The 19057-nt window shown below is 35.1% G+C and overlaps 1 protein-coding gene across 4 annotated transcripts in view; it reads left to right on the top strand.

The window, feature by feature from the left end:
- The window catches only part of LOC124432165 (furin-like protease 2), a 332353-nt gene that overhangs the window by 9378 nt on the left and 303918 nt on the right, over nucleotides 1–19057 (top strand). For all 4 annotated transcript variants that reach the window (XM_046980815.1, XM_046980816.1, XM_046980818.1 and 1 more), the window contains exon 2: nucleotides 2381–3131. In XM_046980815.1, the coding sequence (XP_046836771.1) occupies nucleotides 2946–3131 (186 nt within the window). In that variant the 5' untranslated portion in view covers nucleotides 2381–2945. The remainder of the gene's footprint in view (nucleotides 1–2380; nucleotides 3132–19057) is intronic.

The raw sequence follows: 19057 nt of genomic DNA, 5'->3' as shown, positions 1-19057 counted from the left end.
CTGTTACAAAGAAAATTAACAATGATGTTTCGTAAAGTTTCAAAACTAACTCGATGGTCTCTTTATTTACGTGGGATTCTACGCAACAATGTGTAATAACTTTTCATGAGAAATAACGATAAATCGTTACCAATGAAAGTCGATTTACGTATTTTCGATACGTATTAATCGATGAAAGCGTATTGAAAAATGATGGTGAGCGTTTATAGAATTGATTGGAATGTTCTATTAGTGGAATCGATATACTTTATCCTCATGCTCGACGAACGACGATGATGAACCATCAATGGTACGAGCTCTCAACATGTTCGAACTTATTTAATATTATTCCGTTTGGCACGTAATTAAAAAAATTCAAATAAAATATTTACATGAAAATTAATTCAATTTTCGATATATATATATATATATATATATATATATCGTGGGTTTCGAGAGGAAGGCGATATTTGTTCTTGAATTTGCTCTCGGTTACTATCCCAATGTAATTCATTATCGTCAATGACATCTGCGCGTTAATTTAGCTGCCTCTTTATCTCCGACACGAATCCACGCAAATCGTGAAACTTTGAGGAATACGTATTGCATCTCGTATGTAGTCGCACTCGATCGAAACTGGATCATCTCGAGCTTACGTTCGTAAACTGTATACATACATACAACATACGTTTGTACGTCTCGTTTGAAGCTTTCCCCGAGTTTCGATGAGTGCATTAAGCCCTCCTTCCTCCCTTTCCCTCTCTCTCTCTCTCTTTCTCTATCTCTCTATCTATCTATCTATCGATCTATGTATCTATCTGGCTGGTTCCCTCCGACTAAACTTTGCTTCTGTTTACCCCAGATGCCCCGATCGTCGAAAGTACGAGTGCGTTAAGCCGCTGCGCTTTGCCACGATCTCTAAACTAGCGAGCTTATCGTTTGTTTTCACATACACATATATATATATATACACACACACACATACATTTATATGGCCTGATCATCGACCACGAAACCGATGATTTATACATCGAAAGCTATTAATTAGCCTTCGAGCGTTGTAACTATCGAAGATCACTGATGATGAGATGAGAGAGATTACCATACGCCTAAGCCATCGAATTACGCTAGAACAGTTTGGTAAATACAGAGAAAATGGGAACAGAATATATTATGAAATACTGGTGACGAGCTAGCGATTGAGCTTGAACGGTATATCGAGGCTTATGCGAGAGAGAGAGAGAGAGAGAGAGAGAGAGAGAGAGAGAGAGAGAGAGAGAGAGAGAGAGAGAGAGAAAGGAGATATAGAGATGGGAGAATGGACATTTGAAAATTTAATCTTAACGATCAACACAGGCCTCCGATGATTGTTAACACATTTCATTAGCAAACGTTTGTTCGCGCGTTCCTATTGTATATATTGAATAGTTAAAGCATCGTGGATGCATTGTATATGGTTATTAATTATCTACGAGCGAGATTCGTTTATGGTTTACAATAGGACAGAATAGCATTTGGAAAATTCTAGGAATTTTATCGACAGCCTGGATTGAGTCTCCCGATTACAAAACTTCCATCCCTCGACGAATTCATCGTCATCGGTTACGGTCACTTTTTCCACTAAATTAATATCGTCGAACGTTCTCGAAAAAGTTGTACGAAACTAATACTCACCCGTAACGTTTCTATATTTGGGAATAGCACGCGAACGACACGTCGAAAAACTATTTATACGAGCCGTCAAGCTTGCCAAGAGGAACGTTTGATAGGGAGAGTATTTTTATTAATTTTTTTTATTGGTTTTTATTTTTTCCTTTTCGTTCTTTCTTTTTTCCTTTTTTGTCCTCACATAGTGAACAACGAAATATGTATATATATATATATATACGTGATGTTTCTTTTATTGTTCGAATATGCGAAAGAATATATGTAAACAAAATAAGAATGAAATATTAGGATAATAGAGAGAAGATTTGATCCGTATTTTTTGCCTCGATAATACGGAATAGCGTTAAATCAAATTATATTTTCGTCGCACACAGTTTTTCTTTCATTCTTCTTTCCCTTCTTCTTCTTTATTTTTATAGTTCTTGATATCTTTCTTCATTGATCGAAAGTTCATCAGAAGATACATCAAAGTCTTTCGTTTCGCACTTAACATCGTTAGATACGATTTGCAAAAGTTCCGTTGAAAGATAATGAAAATAAAAATAAAAAATAAATAAAATTAAAAAAAAAAAAAAGAAAGAAAGAAAAAGAAACAAAACAATTAAGCGACCGGAAGGAAGATTACTATAGAAACCGATCCAAAGATCGGCCCCGTCTTGGCGGTTTCTCCATGCTGTGGTTTTCCAACAGATCGCATCGCTAATCTGCGGTTTTCCTTCGTTTCGTGTTGCAGATAAGCCGAGCTAGCCAACACCACTACAAGGAGGAACAACGTTATTCAAATCTCGCCAGTAACAAATTCGTCCGCTTAATACGCAAAAAATACGTCGGGATCGTTCTTCGACTTTTACGTGCCGTTATCGTCGTATATCAATCCACGAAGAGGATAAAAGAAGAAAGAAAATAATAAAGTGGGGTGTCGAGGTGTCGTCGCATAATAAAAATAAAAAGAAATAAAAATTTCGTCTCGCAATAATAATCGTACGTGCGCCGAAAACTATTTGGCATTTAACGGAGAAATTAATCGAAGAGGTGCGACAGAGATAGATAGAGTGGTAAAGGAGAGAGAGAGAGAGATAGGGATAGAGACAGATAGATACGGAGTGGGAGGAAATCGAGTTCTCTCTCTCTCGCACTCTCTCTCTCTCTGTCTCTCTGTCTGTCTGTCTGTCTGTCTCTCTCTCTCTCTCTCCCTCTCTTTCTCCCACTAGTCGACGAGTCGTGTAACGCTCGTAATTGTCCTTGTCGTCGGCGTGTCGCGCGGTTAGTCCTCGCTCGTCGACGGTAACGACGACGAGATGATCGTCAGAGTGACCTTGGTGTGCTTCCTGCTGGTCGGTGCACCGATAAAGTCAGAAGCAGAAGCCCGTCCTCGTGCACGGCCCGTGCCCATCTACTCGAATCAGTTCGCGGTCCATGTACCGGAAGGAGTAGAAGCTGCAGCCGAGATCGCCGAGAAACACGGCTTCGACAATCACGGACAGGTTAGTTTTTCTTTATTTTTTTCCTTCCTTCTTTTCTCTTTCTTTTCTTCTTTTTCCTTCTTTTTTTTCTTTTTTTTTCTTTTTTTTTCTTTTTTTTTTTTTTTAATCTCTATTTCTCTTTCAGCATTGAAACTTGCTACCGATTTTCCTTTAAAGAGAACAAACATACGTAGACAAGGCCACGACTTTGAAGGCCGTCGGGATTATTCTATTGCCAATGAATGGCTTTTTATTACGTTAAAACATTGTCGGGAAGTAAAATGCGTACCGGAATTTGTTCTAATTTAAATCGAACATTGAGTTAGTTTTAATAATCAAGGCCAGAATATTCTCTCTTCGATCAAATAGTTTCGAAGGGTGATATATTAGTTACGTAATTTATAAGTATACATTATGTATATATGTGTATATATATATATATAAAGTAAAAAAGTTATATCGACGATAGAATCTCAATAAATTAAATCGTAAGTACTTTATCACATTTAACGAGCGATTTTTAGTATAGATATATTTATTTCGAACGTTGGTTCGCGTTGATCCAGGAAAGTGTTCCTTCATGAAAGGATAAAAACTTGGAGTTTTAGATTAAACCGTTATACGCTTTTCTGAGCTATCGATCCGTTAATGGTGGACAGTAAATTAACATTATGGGTATGCGATAGAGATTGTTCGTGGTAAGGAATAGCACTAAAGTTCTTCTCTGAACATCGTTTCCGCGCTTCTTCTGCCTTTGCAGCTTTCTTTCGGCATAACAGAGAATCTGGGAAGTTTCGCAGTAACGACGTAATTTCCCGGAACATATGATAGTTCCGAGTCTAAAATGATGTATCGAGTTGCCTCGGTGGTGCATGCCAAGGTAGTAGCTCCTTGTAGAGAGACTATAATGGCGGCTGCGCGGGAGTATATTCAAAGTAATTAGCTACATTTCTTTCTTTCAAGAACAGCCCCTCTGTAATATTTTATCCGTCGCTTTCTCTCTCTTTCTCTTCTTCATTTTCTTCCTTTCTTTCTTTTTTATTTCTTTTTTTTTTTTTTTGGTCCTCCCTTCTTTTTTCTCTTCGCCAGAAGATTTCTCGTGGTGTTAAATAGCGCAATCAAGATAGTTTTTACCATAGGGCCAGTCTCTTTCTTTCGTCGCGAAACGTGTTCACGAATATAACTTATCACTTGAAACTCGTTAATTCGAACGCATTTTTTATCTTTTTTTTTTTTTTTTTTTTTTTTTTTTTTTTTTTTTTTTTTTTTTTTTATATTTTTTTTTTATGATTGAAGTTTAACACGTGTACATGTGTTTCTATATATATATATATATACTCATATAGAGAGAGAGATAGAAGTTTTAACGAAGTACATACCAACTTAATTGTCGTTCTTTTTTTCTTTCTTTTTTTTAGTAACGTTCATCGTAGCGCAGTGATGCGTTAAGGTTTAGATGAATCGGTTATTACGTAATCGTCTCCGAGATTATTACTTAGTATTATGAAGAAAAATATAAGGGGAGTCGTCGTTCAGCCGGCAACGATTCTAACGCACACAGATTTATCTGACGTCCTACATCTAATATATCTTTATATTAGGTTAAACGTTCTCTTTCTTGCTCGTATACTTTCGATTAATGCGTTTCTTCTCTTTTTCTTTTTTTTTTTTTTGTTTCTTCTTCATTTGTTTTATAGTTATTGTGTTTAATATTCTTTTTCTTTTTTCTTTTTATTTTATTTTACTTCGTATTACCATGCCTTGTAGGGAGTATCATTTGTTTATATCAGTTCGTTAATAGTGACAAATAATTTTTTATCGGTTGACAAGCTATCTATAATTCGTAAAATTGATTGACGATCGAAGTATCAGTCACGATGAATTCGAGTACAGATATTCAGATATATATTGATTGCAAATATTCATTGAGCCTAAAAAGTTATCACTGTTGAAATAAAACGAGTGAAATATTTGTTCTTTTCTATCTATCTCTCTTTCTCTCTCTTTATCTCGTTTATCATCCTAATTCAACAACTATACGATTACAATAACTCTCGCAAATTTTATCATTGGTGAATGAGCGAGAACGAGTCGACGTTTTTCTTTTTTTCTTTTTTATAATAGATCATAAGCGATAAACATGTTTACATGCTCCCTCGCATAATCGATCGAACGTTCGTACTTTTTTCTTTCCTCTTTTATTTATTTATTTATTTCTTTTTTCTTGACATATTATTTCTTAATATATTATTTTCTAGTAATCTAATATATAGAGAAAAGAGAAATAGAATTTTCTCTCGTCTCTTTCGTGTTCCTTTTATCGCGTTAAAAAGATTTATCATTAGACGGGTCATGACATTCGATCGACCTAAAGACTCGTAACTGGTTCGATATTACGTGCTTTATCTGACACGACGAATTCGATCGTATTGATGGCGAATATCATTTCTTCGCGTTGTAACATGAAGCAACAAGGAGGATCGTTTCGTTGGTACTAACGCGTCAGTACAGGGCTTGCCAATAAGATTTTTTATGATCTCTTTGTAATAGATTTTTTCCCGTATAAAAGTGTTGGCAGAGAATGAGCAGAATATGTGTGATTTTATTGGATAATATTTTTTTTTTTTTTTTTTTTTTTTTTTTTTTTTATTTATTTTTTATTTTATATACATATATATTTATAGATAAGATGTTATATGTATAAATGTAATCTACAATTGTATTTATAATCGATATGTTTACATTTGATTGAGTTTTAACATTTTGTCGACCTCGTCGTCGTAAGTCCTCATTATCAGCAATTGAATAAACAAGATAAAGATTTAAATCTCACAGAAAGCGAAAAAATCATTTTAATCGCGTTCTGTTACCATCCATGAAAAGAATTATTTTTACAAGAAAAACATTTTTTCTTTTTACATGCAACTGTGTCTCCGGAACATTTTTCTTTTTTTCCTTTTCTTTTTCTTCTTTTTTTTTTCTGGGACAATTGTTTGATACAAAACTGCATATATCGTAAGAAACAAAATATTTACATTTGAAATAAAAGTTTTGAATGGCTCGTATATAACCTTTTGCTCATTTTTTTTTTTTTTTTTTTAATTAAATTGCACACTTTATCAATTGAAAAATTCAAGCTATAAAAAAGAAAGAATAGAATGAAATGATTGAATTACCATATTTCCATATAATTCCGTATTTACAAATTCTGATGCAAATTCATCACTTTTTTGGAATTGTATATTATATTTTGTATTTGTTTTTATTTAAAAATACAAACATTTTGTGTACCGATGTAATATCTTATTATTTATAAAGAAACAAATGCACCAAGCTTTGAAGAGACTTTTAAAAACGAGACTATGAAAGGCATATATATATATATGTACATATATTTGTATACAACGGAATAATTGAAATTTTTCTTTGTAAGATAAAAGAGCAAAGTGCTGTTTTCATCGTGTGTTAAACTCAGTTATAAGAATTTCTATTCGTTAAAAGAGAAAGAAATAGGAAGAAGGAGGGAGTAGTGACTTTTGTAATGTAAACATTTCTATGTGACAAACAAGGCGGAAAGATATTCTCCGAAAGATCTCTGTGATTCTTTAAAGTATACAACGTACGCAGGATGTATTATTTTTAGGTCTTTTAAAATTACATTTCTTATAATATATACACATTCCTTTGATAAACAAATCTTTGAGACGAAACGAGACGAGACGAGACGTAATAACGAGAAACAGTCGTTGTTATTGTTGTATAATAGTAGTAGTAGAAATAAGTCGTTGTGTAAGTTTTAACTAATTTCTGAATAGATCTTAAACGCACGAAAGAGTGGTTTAGTGGTATACATTATGACGTAGTACATAAAGACATCACGAATATACGTAGGATATATATACGCATAGAGCTTAAGAGCACCTTTCTTATTTCCTTCACTCGACGGCTTGTTTCTTTTTAAAGCTTTGTCTTTGACCCTCGTCGTCGTCGTCGTCGTCGTCGTCGTCGTCGTCGTCCTCCTTCTGCTTGAGACTCGTACAATGGCCTCCAAGTGGAATACATTTCATTCGGAATCTCATTGGACGACTTATCTCTAAATAACATCGTTGAGAATGTTTTTATTTCGTACTATGGAGCGAGGACATTACGATAGATCGTCGATTAATTCGCATGACGTTCCCGTTCAATTCACAGGAAGATAAATAGGATGATATTTTTTTTATATTTATTTTCTATCCGACGATCCGAATAAGAATGAAGCTTCATAAACGTATATACGTAAGTTAAACGATACTAAGATTGTAAGACAACGATCATTTTTACGATTTATGAAATATTTATTATTTAAAATGATTATTTCTCTTATCGTAGAAAAATCCTATCGTCTTAATGTAGTTTCTATCGTAGTATTTAATTCATATGGGATTACACGAATGTATTATAAATTAAATTGAAGGAAAAACTTTTCAAGCGGGCCAAGGTGATTCTGATTCCAGTTGACTTCGGCCGCCACGCTCGATTTCATAGGAAAGTAAACCGTCGTTGAACGATCCTTATCGATAGATATATATATATAGTATATATATATATGTATACGTATACATACATACGTACATACATGTATAAAATCCGAACAAATGCCTAGCTAATACTTAAAAGCGGTATTGCCTCACGAGTTTGCGTTCTCGCGAGTTGCATACCAATGGTCAACCAACCACGCTCGCGTTTCTTTCTCGAGGATGCTTTGAGATTTGCGTAACGATTGCGTATATAGACTCGGTAAGGAAGGCAAAGCTTTTGCGTTTCCTGGTTTACCAGTACATGTCTCTTTTGATATTAATATTATATGGTAATATGTGTGTATTTGTACACAGTTAAACGACGCTTTTATCACGTGAATTCTTGGTAGGCCACGTAAATAGAAAACCCCTCGATAATATGTATTTACACGCATATATATATATATACATATAAACATATAAACATGATATGAAATTATTTTTAATTGAAATTTAGAAGGAAGAAAATGTTATTGGTATGTTCCTCGTTTCTTCGTTAAATTTCCGAAAGGAAGGGATATTAAAGAGAGGTCATTAACGGATACCAAGACGAAGTTTCGTTAACTAGGTCACGATAAAAACTTTAGAAGAGTCATCCTTCTTAGGCACGAACGGGTAGCAGTGCATAGTTTAGAAAACGTACGACGACAACATGAAACTTTGTTGAACTATCTTTCTCTTTCTCGTGGGAGTTCGTTAGACACGCCCCAGGTCGCGTTACTAATTTAGCTTGACCGACAAGGGCTAAACGGGATGCTTCGAGTGCTTGAGTGGTGAATGTTTCGGTTTGTTCCGTGTTGTCTTCTCGTCTCGTTGGACGTAAACGAATTCTCCAACGGATGTCCAATGTCCATCAGACGTCCACCACGTGTTCTACGTTTAAACTGCCACTAATACTCGCGTCACTTTATTTCATTTTCCATTGTCAATGATTCGTCGCTTCTCTATTCTATGTTCATTTCTTTATACGCAATATGTTTGCGATGAGCGTTCAGTTTTATCAACTTACAAACAACTTAGAAACATAATAAATTTATTATATTATAATTGCAAATTTATATATATATATATATATATATATATATATATATATAGAGAGAGAGAGAGAGAGAGAGAGAGGACGCTTTTATATAACAAGATAAATTTTATCGTAATTTTTATTTTATCGTTTCAATCGGTCAACGCGTAAATTTGCAATAGCTCATTACGCAATTATTTTCTTTATTACGATAAAACAAATATTTCAATTCATTCTTATGCAATGTACTTACGTGTTTTATATAGTTTCGTGATCCCATTGGAAAGATTAGGATATAAAAACGATAGAGGAGAGAGAAAGATGGAGAGCAAAAAAGAAGGAGAAAGGGAAAGAAGGAAAAAATTCTCTTTTTCTTCTTCTTCCTTACAATAATGATAAACGAGGTGATACGAATTGGATATATATGTGTATGCGTGTGCGTGTGTCCGTGTGACATGCTATAAAAGTTTTTAGCTTCCGGGCATGACGTACGCGGACGAAGCCCTTCTTTTCATCGTGCTAACGCGCGTTTTATCCTACGTGACGTGCGTCTGCGCATTACATTGCAAGAGATAAAGTTATCTATGGATGTACGTAAGCTCGGACGAAAAGAATCGGGTGTGGAAAAAGAGTGAAAGAAAGAAAGAAAGAAAGAAATAGCTTCTCCCTTCTCTCTCTCCCTCTCTCTCACTTACTTGTGGGGATATATCGCGAGATAAAAGTTTATTACCGGTTGCTGGCAAATGCAGTTACTCGTCTCTGATGCAGACCGGATACGAGTGGTGATCGTTCTATCTCGTTTCTCCACCTTCTCCTTTTTTTTCGTCTCTCTTTTCCAACCAGAACTTTGACGATTGTTCTCTATTTCTCTCTCTTTCTGTCTCTCGCACACTCGTAGAAGTTTTTTTTTTTTTTTTCTATAGGTACGATTTAGTTCGAGAGGTGCATACAAACGAAATGTATTCTCATCGAACGATAGTATCGATTCTATTTTAGCAATGTGTTCAATTGCATTTTTATCTTCTTTTGTCTCCTTTTATCCTTACCTTTTTTTGTTTTTATTTTATCTTCCTCTATAAATAAGAAAAACGAGAACAAGGACATTATTATTATTATTACTATTATTATTATTATCATTGTCATTATCATTATCATTATCATTATCATTATCATTATCATTATTATCACGTTTTTCAAAGGTTGTTCGAAATCTCATTTCTTTACTCGGACATTGTCGCGTCGTTGGATTCGCTCCTAGGGAAATTACAGCGGCGGATGAGCGGAATCAAAATTTCGGGAGGCGCGTATCGGTACGTGAGCAGAGTGCGGACGCTAATGAAACACAAGCATTATGCAAATTTTATTCCGCTTTAATATCACTCGATACGTCGACGGATTTGTAACTACGTCGTTTGCGGTATCATCCTGTCGTGTACGTACCGCGACGGGAAAGAGGAAAATTACCTTAATTCATGACAATCCATATCGATGACCATGCGTATTCATAACGACGTTTTCCCCTGCTACGCTCGTTAAATATAATCTGTGCATGTGTGTGTGTATGCTTAGGTAGGTGGATGAGTACATGTGTGTATATGCCATATAATATACGAGTAAAGCAAATCTTATTTAAAGCTCTTGTCTTTTCGTTTTTTTTCCTTTTTTTTTGTTTCCTTTTTTTTCCTTTCTTCATTTTATCTTCTTTTTTTTTTCTAAATTATTCATGCAGGAAATCTAGAACATCGGGCAGAATCTATTTAAGAATCGACGTCTGATTCGTCCTTTTCTTTTTTTGTAAGCATAAAAAGTATACAAAAAAAGAGACAAGAAAATTGAATGAATACGTGTGAAAAACGTTCAATTAGATTTTATTTTTAATCAGATTCACGATAGATAATTCTTGGGCATTGTTATTTATCGAAATCGTTTGGCAAGTTATACGACTAACAAAAGACTCATGGAACTTGAAACGAAGGAGGTCAAATGTCAAATCTCGAGGCCTCGATTGATCCTAGAATTCTAAGAGTTAGAGAGATCGACGGGAAAGTATTTTGACCGAAGGTTGGTGGAAGGGTTCTCTTGTGCGAGTGGGAACGGGGCTTGGCATATAAGTACTTACACATATATATGCATAAATATGTATGTATCTACACATCTAAGGTCTCTCTCTCTCTCTCTCTCTCTCTCTACGCTCCAGAAAAGTTCGTAGAGTCGATCCAAGGTGGTAGTGTTTGAGGCGAGGCCATTCACGGAGAAAGGTTTTGTTCACGACTGCAATGTTCTTGCGAGAGAAGGCTTTCCCACGTGTTCGCCCATTCTCGCAAGATCTCTACAAACTGCCGACTCGATTTTTACTCCTTCAAGTAACTTCTCTCTGTCTCTTCTGTTTGCCCCTCCCTTTCTCTTTCTCCATCTTTATATTTATCTTTGTCTTTATCTTTATCTTTATCCATATCCGTGTCTTTTTATTTTTCAGTCCTTACAATACGGGACACGCGATCGTGAGTTATTTTATTTTTCATCGAGGATAAGAGATTTACCAAGATGTGTATCTACTCTTTTTCCCATTTCTTCCATTCTTCCATTTTCCTTTAAACGTTTTTCCCATTTGCTTTCTTTCTTCCCTTTTCATTTATTTATTACATTCTTTTTCTTTTTCTTCTTTATGAAAACATGACGAGAATCTCTTGTTTCTTTTTAGACAATGAAAATATTAGTAATACCGGGAGGAACATTTGAAAATGGAATAGTATTCGTAGAAAACGCGTGTACATTTATTTTTTACTTTTTTTCTTCTTCAATATTCGACGAATTTTAACGTATTATCATTACGCACGGAATACTTTTTTATTTCTCATCTTTTTTTTTTTTTCTTTTTTTTTTGTGGAGGGGATGGGGAAATTGTTCGTCGCCTTTAACGACTAACCCTGGCGACGAATTTATGTGGACGAAAAAGCAAAAAAAAAAAAAAAAGAATAAGAAAGAAAATAAAAAAACGAAGAAGAGAAAAAGAGATTACTTTCCGGTCGAAAAGATTCCCTGCATGTGAAATCTTCTCGTGAATCGTCGTCGCAGCTGCAGCGAGTTTAAAAATATTTTTACTGCGAGGGCGTGCAAAAAAGAAAGTGTGTGTGAGAGACAAAGAGAGAGAGAGAGAGACAGAGAGAGGAAGAAAAGGAGAGAGGACAGAATGAATGTATATAGTAGCTACTGGGAAAGATCGGCCGATCGGTATGAGAGGATGCACCCTTCGCTCGAGATGGCCTCACCCATCGGTACGTCGTACGCCGAAGGGTCGGCTTTATACCTCTCCCTCCTCTTCCTCCTCAATTTCCGCGAATCGTTTCACCCTCGGTAGACCGTGGAAAATCAGCTTCCTTCCGCGTCGCTCGTTCCTACCATCGCGGTGGACATTTTCGCGTGAAAACGTTCCAGCTTCGTTGAAATTTCAACCAAGGCCGTGTTTGTCTATCTCTCTGTTTCTCTCCCTTCCCCCCCTCCCTCTTTCTGTACGTGTCTACCTGTCCCTTGCTTTTTCTCCCTTCTTTCTCTTTCTCGTTTATCCTTTTTATCCTTATCTCCTTTTTCTCTTTCTCTATTTGCTTTATTTCCTCCACCTTTAAATTTAACTAGTCCCCCGACCACGCTATATCTTTCCTTCTCCCCTGCCCTCAATCTCCTATCTCTCTCTCTCTCTCTCTCTCTCTCTCTCTCTCTCTTTCTCGCTCTCTCTTCCACCTCCATCTCGTTGTATCGTTCTTACTATCTCTTGCCTCAAATAGCCATTTAGTAACGGTTTATTATTATATGCCTGGAGGAATGGGTGGAATATTAAAATGAACGATTCAATCCGACTCTACTACGAAAAAGTAGCTAAATTTTGAATGCATCGAAGCGTCAAGAAGAAAGAAAGATTTTATATCATCTACAAAGAGAATTCTCTTAAATGTTGTATCGATTGGAACAAGGAAAAATTTAGGAATGTCATTCGCGTGCATTTTAAACGTAAGAATGCGAACACTTTTTAATATGCATATATATATATATATATATGTGTGTGTGTGTATGTGTGTGTAACTTGTATTAAATGTCAAAGTTTATCATTGACGATATCCATCGTTAAATTGTTTTCACATAGAATAATTTCAATGAATCTTTATATTATATATTGTCTGACATCTGATCGTTTAATGGCACGAGTTAAATGAGTTGTACAAAATGTCAATGAAAACAAAGGATTAATTCTATCTCTCGTTCCAAGGTTTTTCATATGTCTCTTATTTCTTTTTTTCTTTTCTTCTATTTCATCTTTCTTTTGTCTTTTTCTTTTGTACTTTATTCGGCTTATCTTAATGTCTATTTTCTTTTCCCACGTTCTTATAAGCGCGATCCTTTTATCGTTCGTGGCATTCTTGTATTTATTATATAATAATATGTATTGCGGTCTCCGTTATGTCGCTTTTAAAGGACGCTATTTCAATATGTAGCTATATATATATATATATATATATATATATATATATATGCATATCGTCTCTTTCCACTTCTCATCTTCTCCGTATTTCTCAGTTTCCTGCTGTCTCAGCGTAGATGTAGAAAATTCTTGATTCCTCGTAACTTTCATTCTGACAGAATCGGATGAATTCTTTATCCTGGAATTCGAAATATAGATGATATAAGAGAGACGACGAGAAAGAGACAGACAGACAGAGAAAGAGAGAGAGAGGGAGAGAGGGAGAGAGAGAGAAAAGAAAAAGACAAAAAATTCATGTCCAAGATGACTGACAAAAATGCAAAACTAGCTTGCTGTTATATACGCGCATATATTTGTCGTTCAAAATTTCGATTCTCTGTCTTTCTTACATTTTCGTGTTGTCATATATCGACAGAGAGAGGGAGAGAAAGAGAGAGAGAGAGGTAAGCGAATTGTTTTCAGAACAAAACAAAATGGAATATGGTAATAATCTCGGGAACGTGCGGAATCTTCACGAATATGAGAGAGCAAGTAGAAGAAAAGGTTGAAATAGAGAGTAACTCGTGTCTTCGTCTTCGTCCTTCGGATCGTGCATGAAATATGGATTTGATTCGATACGATTTTGAAATGCAAAGGACATGCAAGTCTCAGAGTCTTTTCGTGCCGAATCTGGCATACCCTTAGGCGTTACGAAATAGTTCCTTTCTTTCTGTCTCACCCTCCTCCTTCTCTTCTTCCCAATTTTCTCCTTTATTTTTCGAAGATCAAGGTTAGAATGCTACGCCATTGAAAATATTTATTGAGATTTTATTAGAGATACGAGACTCCTCGATGATGACAAGCTCCGATATGCTGATCTTTCTCGAAAAGTCGAGGTCGATTCTTATCGACTTTATATTCGACACTAGATGGAATAATAAACTAGAAAAGGATAAGGAGAGAGAAGGAGAAGGAAAGAGAGAAAGAGAGAAAGAAATTGAGAAATATCGGAATTAGTGGTAATTTTTAAATCCTTTTATCGCGGGAAAAGGAATAGTAAAAGGATGGATAAAAGCGTAGCTTGGCTTTTATAAAATCTCTCCAATTCGACGATCGAATTTATACTCTCTCTCACTTTTGCTACGGTTAATCCAAAGACAAAAGCTGAGCCAATGGTGATCCTGAAATTCGTTTAATTCTCTACGAAAGAAAAGCTTTGGTATGGTGCTCGGTTGTTCAATAAATTTATAGGGACCACGCGATTTAATTGTTTCGACGTAGAGATCCCGGTGCAACTTTTAGAGTTCGTTCCTTCGAACGAAAGAGCTTTACGGCATAGTATATAGTAGGATAGAATCGCATCGCACTCGATGTTTCTAATAAATTCACGATAAAGTTTTTTTTTTTTTTTTTTTTTCATTCGAGTTTATAATCGAGAAGAGAATTTTCATTTCAACTGTAATACGGGGTCTTTCGAGGTAAAACGTTAAGAATTATTCTTTAAGCGTATATATTTTATCGTTTCATGAGCTCTCGATGAAAAGGATAAAATCCAAGTAAGAATTTTTATTTTATAAAATTTACATATATAGAAACAGTGTCATCGTTATTTCTTATAATGATCGAAGAAATGGCGATAACGATAAATTAATTCGTTTTAGATATCGTCGAATTTTACAGAGAGTACGAATATAATTTTCTTCGATACGATATAAATCGTTCAATTTCCCGATAATACAAGAGTCAATGATATTTATCGTTAATACAAAAAAGAAAAAAACAAAAGAAAAAGATTAATTAATAACACGACAATTTCGATTAGTACCAAAGGTAGAAACTTTTTTATGATCGGTTAAATGCGAACGTGCGATATATCGAGAATGTAAAATCTCTCTAGTTGATCTGGTTTACGTCTATCAGTCCTAGTAAAATTAAAGTAGACAACGAAGGGCTCCGGTGTCTACAATGACTCAGGCCTTGTTTTCTAGTTCCGCGAGAGTGCCTCTCTCTCTCTCTCTCTCTCTCTCTCTCTCTCTCTCTCTCTCTCTCTCTCCTGGTGCTCGCGGTATATCCCAGACCAGTCCACCACAGTTGAACCGGCGCGGCGTGACATGAGAACCTGTTTAGTCGAGAAGAAGGTTGAGGAGAAAAGATGGGGGTGGGAGCTGGATTGGGGAGAAGAGAATGTACCGTTGCCGAGAGACGGATGCGGCCAGGCTCTGGATAAAGCGTGGGCTCCGTTGCTCCGTTCTGTGCTTCGGGTTAGAAAGAAATAAAAACAAAAGGTAGAAGTGAGGGAAAGGGTTGGAAGGGTCGGGTCGGATCTCTCTCTTTTTCTCTCTCACTGTCTAGTCTCTGTCGCTACACCATCTCCCTTCTCCGATCTCTTTTCGCTCTTCTGCGTTCTATATAGCTTTGACTCTCTCTCTGCCTCTCCCTCTCTCTCTCTCTCTCTCTCTCTCTCTCTCTCTCTGTCTTTCCTTCTTCGCAACTGACAGTGTCGTAACGAGACAGGTCGTCCCGCTTGGGGACGTCCGTATGTGTTCTCGACAAAAGATACCTCTATGTGAAGGAAAAAAAAAGAGAGAGAGAGAGAGAAAAGGAAAAAAAGGAGAAAAAAAGAGTTTCAAAGAGCGAGGAAGGAAACCCGTGCAACCCGTTCACAAAAAGCGACACCAAAATTCGTCGAGGGGCTCGTTTTTGCAATATTTTTGTTTTCTTTTGTCTTCTTTATCTTCTCTCTTTTTAATTCTTACGAGCAAAAGGATTTCGATATAGTACGTAAATGAATCCGAATCTGGATCAAAAGGATTATCTCTTATGTCAAATCGTTATCTCTTATTGCGATCGTTGGATCGATACCATTACGAGCGGTAAGTTGATTACAGGAGAAAGAGAAAGAAATATAGAGATATCTCAGTACTCTTTCGGTACTCGATCATTCAATCGATCGAAATTGTACGATACGTAACGTTGTCTCCATAGGCAAATCGTTCGAATCACTTGTTAATTAATTTCTCTCTCTCTCTCCTTTTCTCTCTTTTTCTCTGTCTTTCCGTCTTTCACTCTTTCATGTGTTCAAGTTTATTGTCTTTTAGTTTATTTCGATATTGTACCCTTCGTTCTTTAAACTTTTATTGGTCTCTAGTTTTATTCCAACTTTTATTTCTTGTCATTCAAAGAGATAAAAGACACTCGCGAGCGATACTTCCCGTAGTCGGAATGAAAATTCTCGTAAAAATTTTAGTTACGTAATTTCACTGAGAATGCTCGAAGAAAAAGATTTTTGCATTGCGTGTTTGCTATTAGGGTCATTTGTATCTTTTTTAATGATCACTCATAGGCTTCCATCGACTAGATAGATCTGTTGTTAGTGAATAAATATTAACGATAGGTTCGAACTTATACGAGTACTTAATGAATTCGTGAATGATTCGTGATGATCGTCTCGAAAAATATCTGAATAATAGATGCTCCATGTTCGATAATCTATCTTATTTATTCTGTTAATCCTTTATAATACCATGTAACTTTGAAGTTATCTATTCCTGTATTCATGCTTTTCTCTCTCTCTTTTTTTATTTTTTTTTTTTTTTCAATTTTTTTATTAATATTTAGTTTCTTGTCACGTCAAATTAATTATTAGTTTATATTACAAGGTTAATGTTAGCTAAATATACCATAAGACTTGAAACTCTTATGATATAATTATACCATAAGAGTTTCACGTTATATTATTTTTTGTAGAGACGAAAAAAAAATTAAATTATATGGAATTAACGGAATGTGTACAATATCAAATACTTGTGAAATTAATTGCGTTGCAGTGATTGACGAAGAAGGTTATCGATGATTCCTATTAACTTTTATGTTACGTTGAAATAATAACTGCTTCTGTGCTAATTGCGATCGGAAGGTTGCGAAAACCTTCGGCTGTGAAAATCTACGTTGCGAGATTTCATCGGGCATTCATAATGCATCATGGATCTGTAATTATCCTTCGTTTTCCAACCGCTACTTTATCGTACGTCTAGGTCAAATTGAATTGTCTTTCTAACGGAATAAGATCGTTGTATTATTCCTCTACTTTCGTACATTAAGGGTATTATGAAATTGATGCATCCCTTGGCTCCCGTCGAAAACAATAGATCTTTTTCTCCTTTTCTTCTGTTTTTTTTTTTTTTTCTTTTTTTTTCTTTCTAATCCTTCTTTCGAGTGATACGATTTTCCGAGTGTCTAAATTTTTCAAAATGAAAACTCATCTGTCATTCTTTTTTTGTTTTGTTTTTTGTTTTTAAAAGATTAAAAACTTTTCGAATGATGTATACGATCATTCATCTGTTTCTTTAACAAAAGACTTTTATTTATGTATATGTAACATATACGAATACATGTTGCAATTGTTATTTGGGTATTGTTATCAAACCCCTCGTCGTACTCTTCCTCGTCTTTGAATTTACGTTTACGATAGTTGCGAAGCATATCCACGATTCATACGAATAAAGCCAGCTCTAGAAGCTTAGTAATCCGATGGGATTGTTAACCGATTACGAACTTTATATTATATAGTCCCGATATTAGATTCACCATATTAGATACCGTCTATATTGCGGTATAGCTTTAACAATTGTTCGTTGTTATAGGATTCGATGTTACAGGATCAGGCAAATCCAAAGAAAAGCTTCGATTATTTCCTATCTTCTCACGTGTTTAATCCCACCTATGATCGAGAAATCGTTAGATATTTGATTTTCCATAGATAATAAAAGGACGTCCTTCGTAATTAATCGGGCAAATAAAACGAAGTTATATAATATCGACGATTTATCGATTAATCGATGAAGTCTATCTTTTGTATACATATACAAACCGCATTAACATTAATTAACATATTATAATCGAACATGGGAATTTCCAACAAGAGGTAAAACGAGATAATAGATAACGATTGCATGTTCGTTTAATATTCAAACTGTTTAGCCGATTACATATTTATTTTTTAGATTGCCTGAGAATCATCGAATTAACGTTAGTTAACATATTATAATGTGAAAGATAGTTATCTCTAATAGGAATTAAAATGAAATAACAGATAACGATTATACGTTCAATTATTATTCCGATTATTTACTTATTTATATTTAATATTAGTTTGAAAGCCATATTGTATAAACCCACCGAAAAGGGAATAATTACATCGGATTATTAGATTATATTTTTCTTTTCTACTTGTTTGTTAATCCCTTTTCTTATAAATAATAGATAATAATTGTGTGTGTGTGTGTGTGTCTATATATATATATATATATACATATATATGCAGTGATATGATTTCATCGGATACAGAGGAATTATATATATATATATATATATATATATATATATATATATATATATATATCCATACATATATACACTTACACCTTTTAAATCCGATTCACTCGACGCTTCCTCGTTTTCTTTCGATTCCTTTCGTTCGAAGACAAAGACGTTTCTTGACGAGAAAAGACGTTTCTCTTCCTTTACTCGATTTCCTTCGAAACGAAGATTCCATCGTCGTAAAGTGATTTCCTTCCGAAACGAAATCGGCGAGTACATCTACGAAATCGAAGAGAATTCTCTGTGGGTTGAAGGAGAAAAAGAAGTCAAACGACGCGATTCCGAGGGTGGATATATGTGTCTCTTTATGTGTAACACGGTAGTCGCTTCAAAATGACTTTCACTTCGAGCTGTGAAACCTCGTCTTTTATTTTAGTTGATCCGTTCTTATGGCATAAAGACGCAATCTACTACGTCGTACTATCGTGCGCATGCACGCACGTGGATACTTAAGTATACTATATATAAGTATATTCTGTAGAGCCATTATAGTTGCACTACCAACGAGTACAACCAAGGCACATGAGAAATTTGTTCG

This window comes from Vespa crabro, chromosome 24, assembly GCF_910589235.1.
Source record: "Vespa crabro chromosome 24, iyVesCrab1.2, whole genome shotgun sequence".
NCBI lineage: Eukaryota > Metazoa > Arthropoda > Insecta > Hymenoptera > Vespidae > Vespa > Vespa crabro.
Note: the sequence above shows the minus strand (reverse complement) of the source record. Positions and strands in the feature narration are given on the sequence as shown.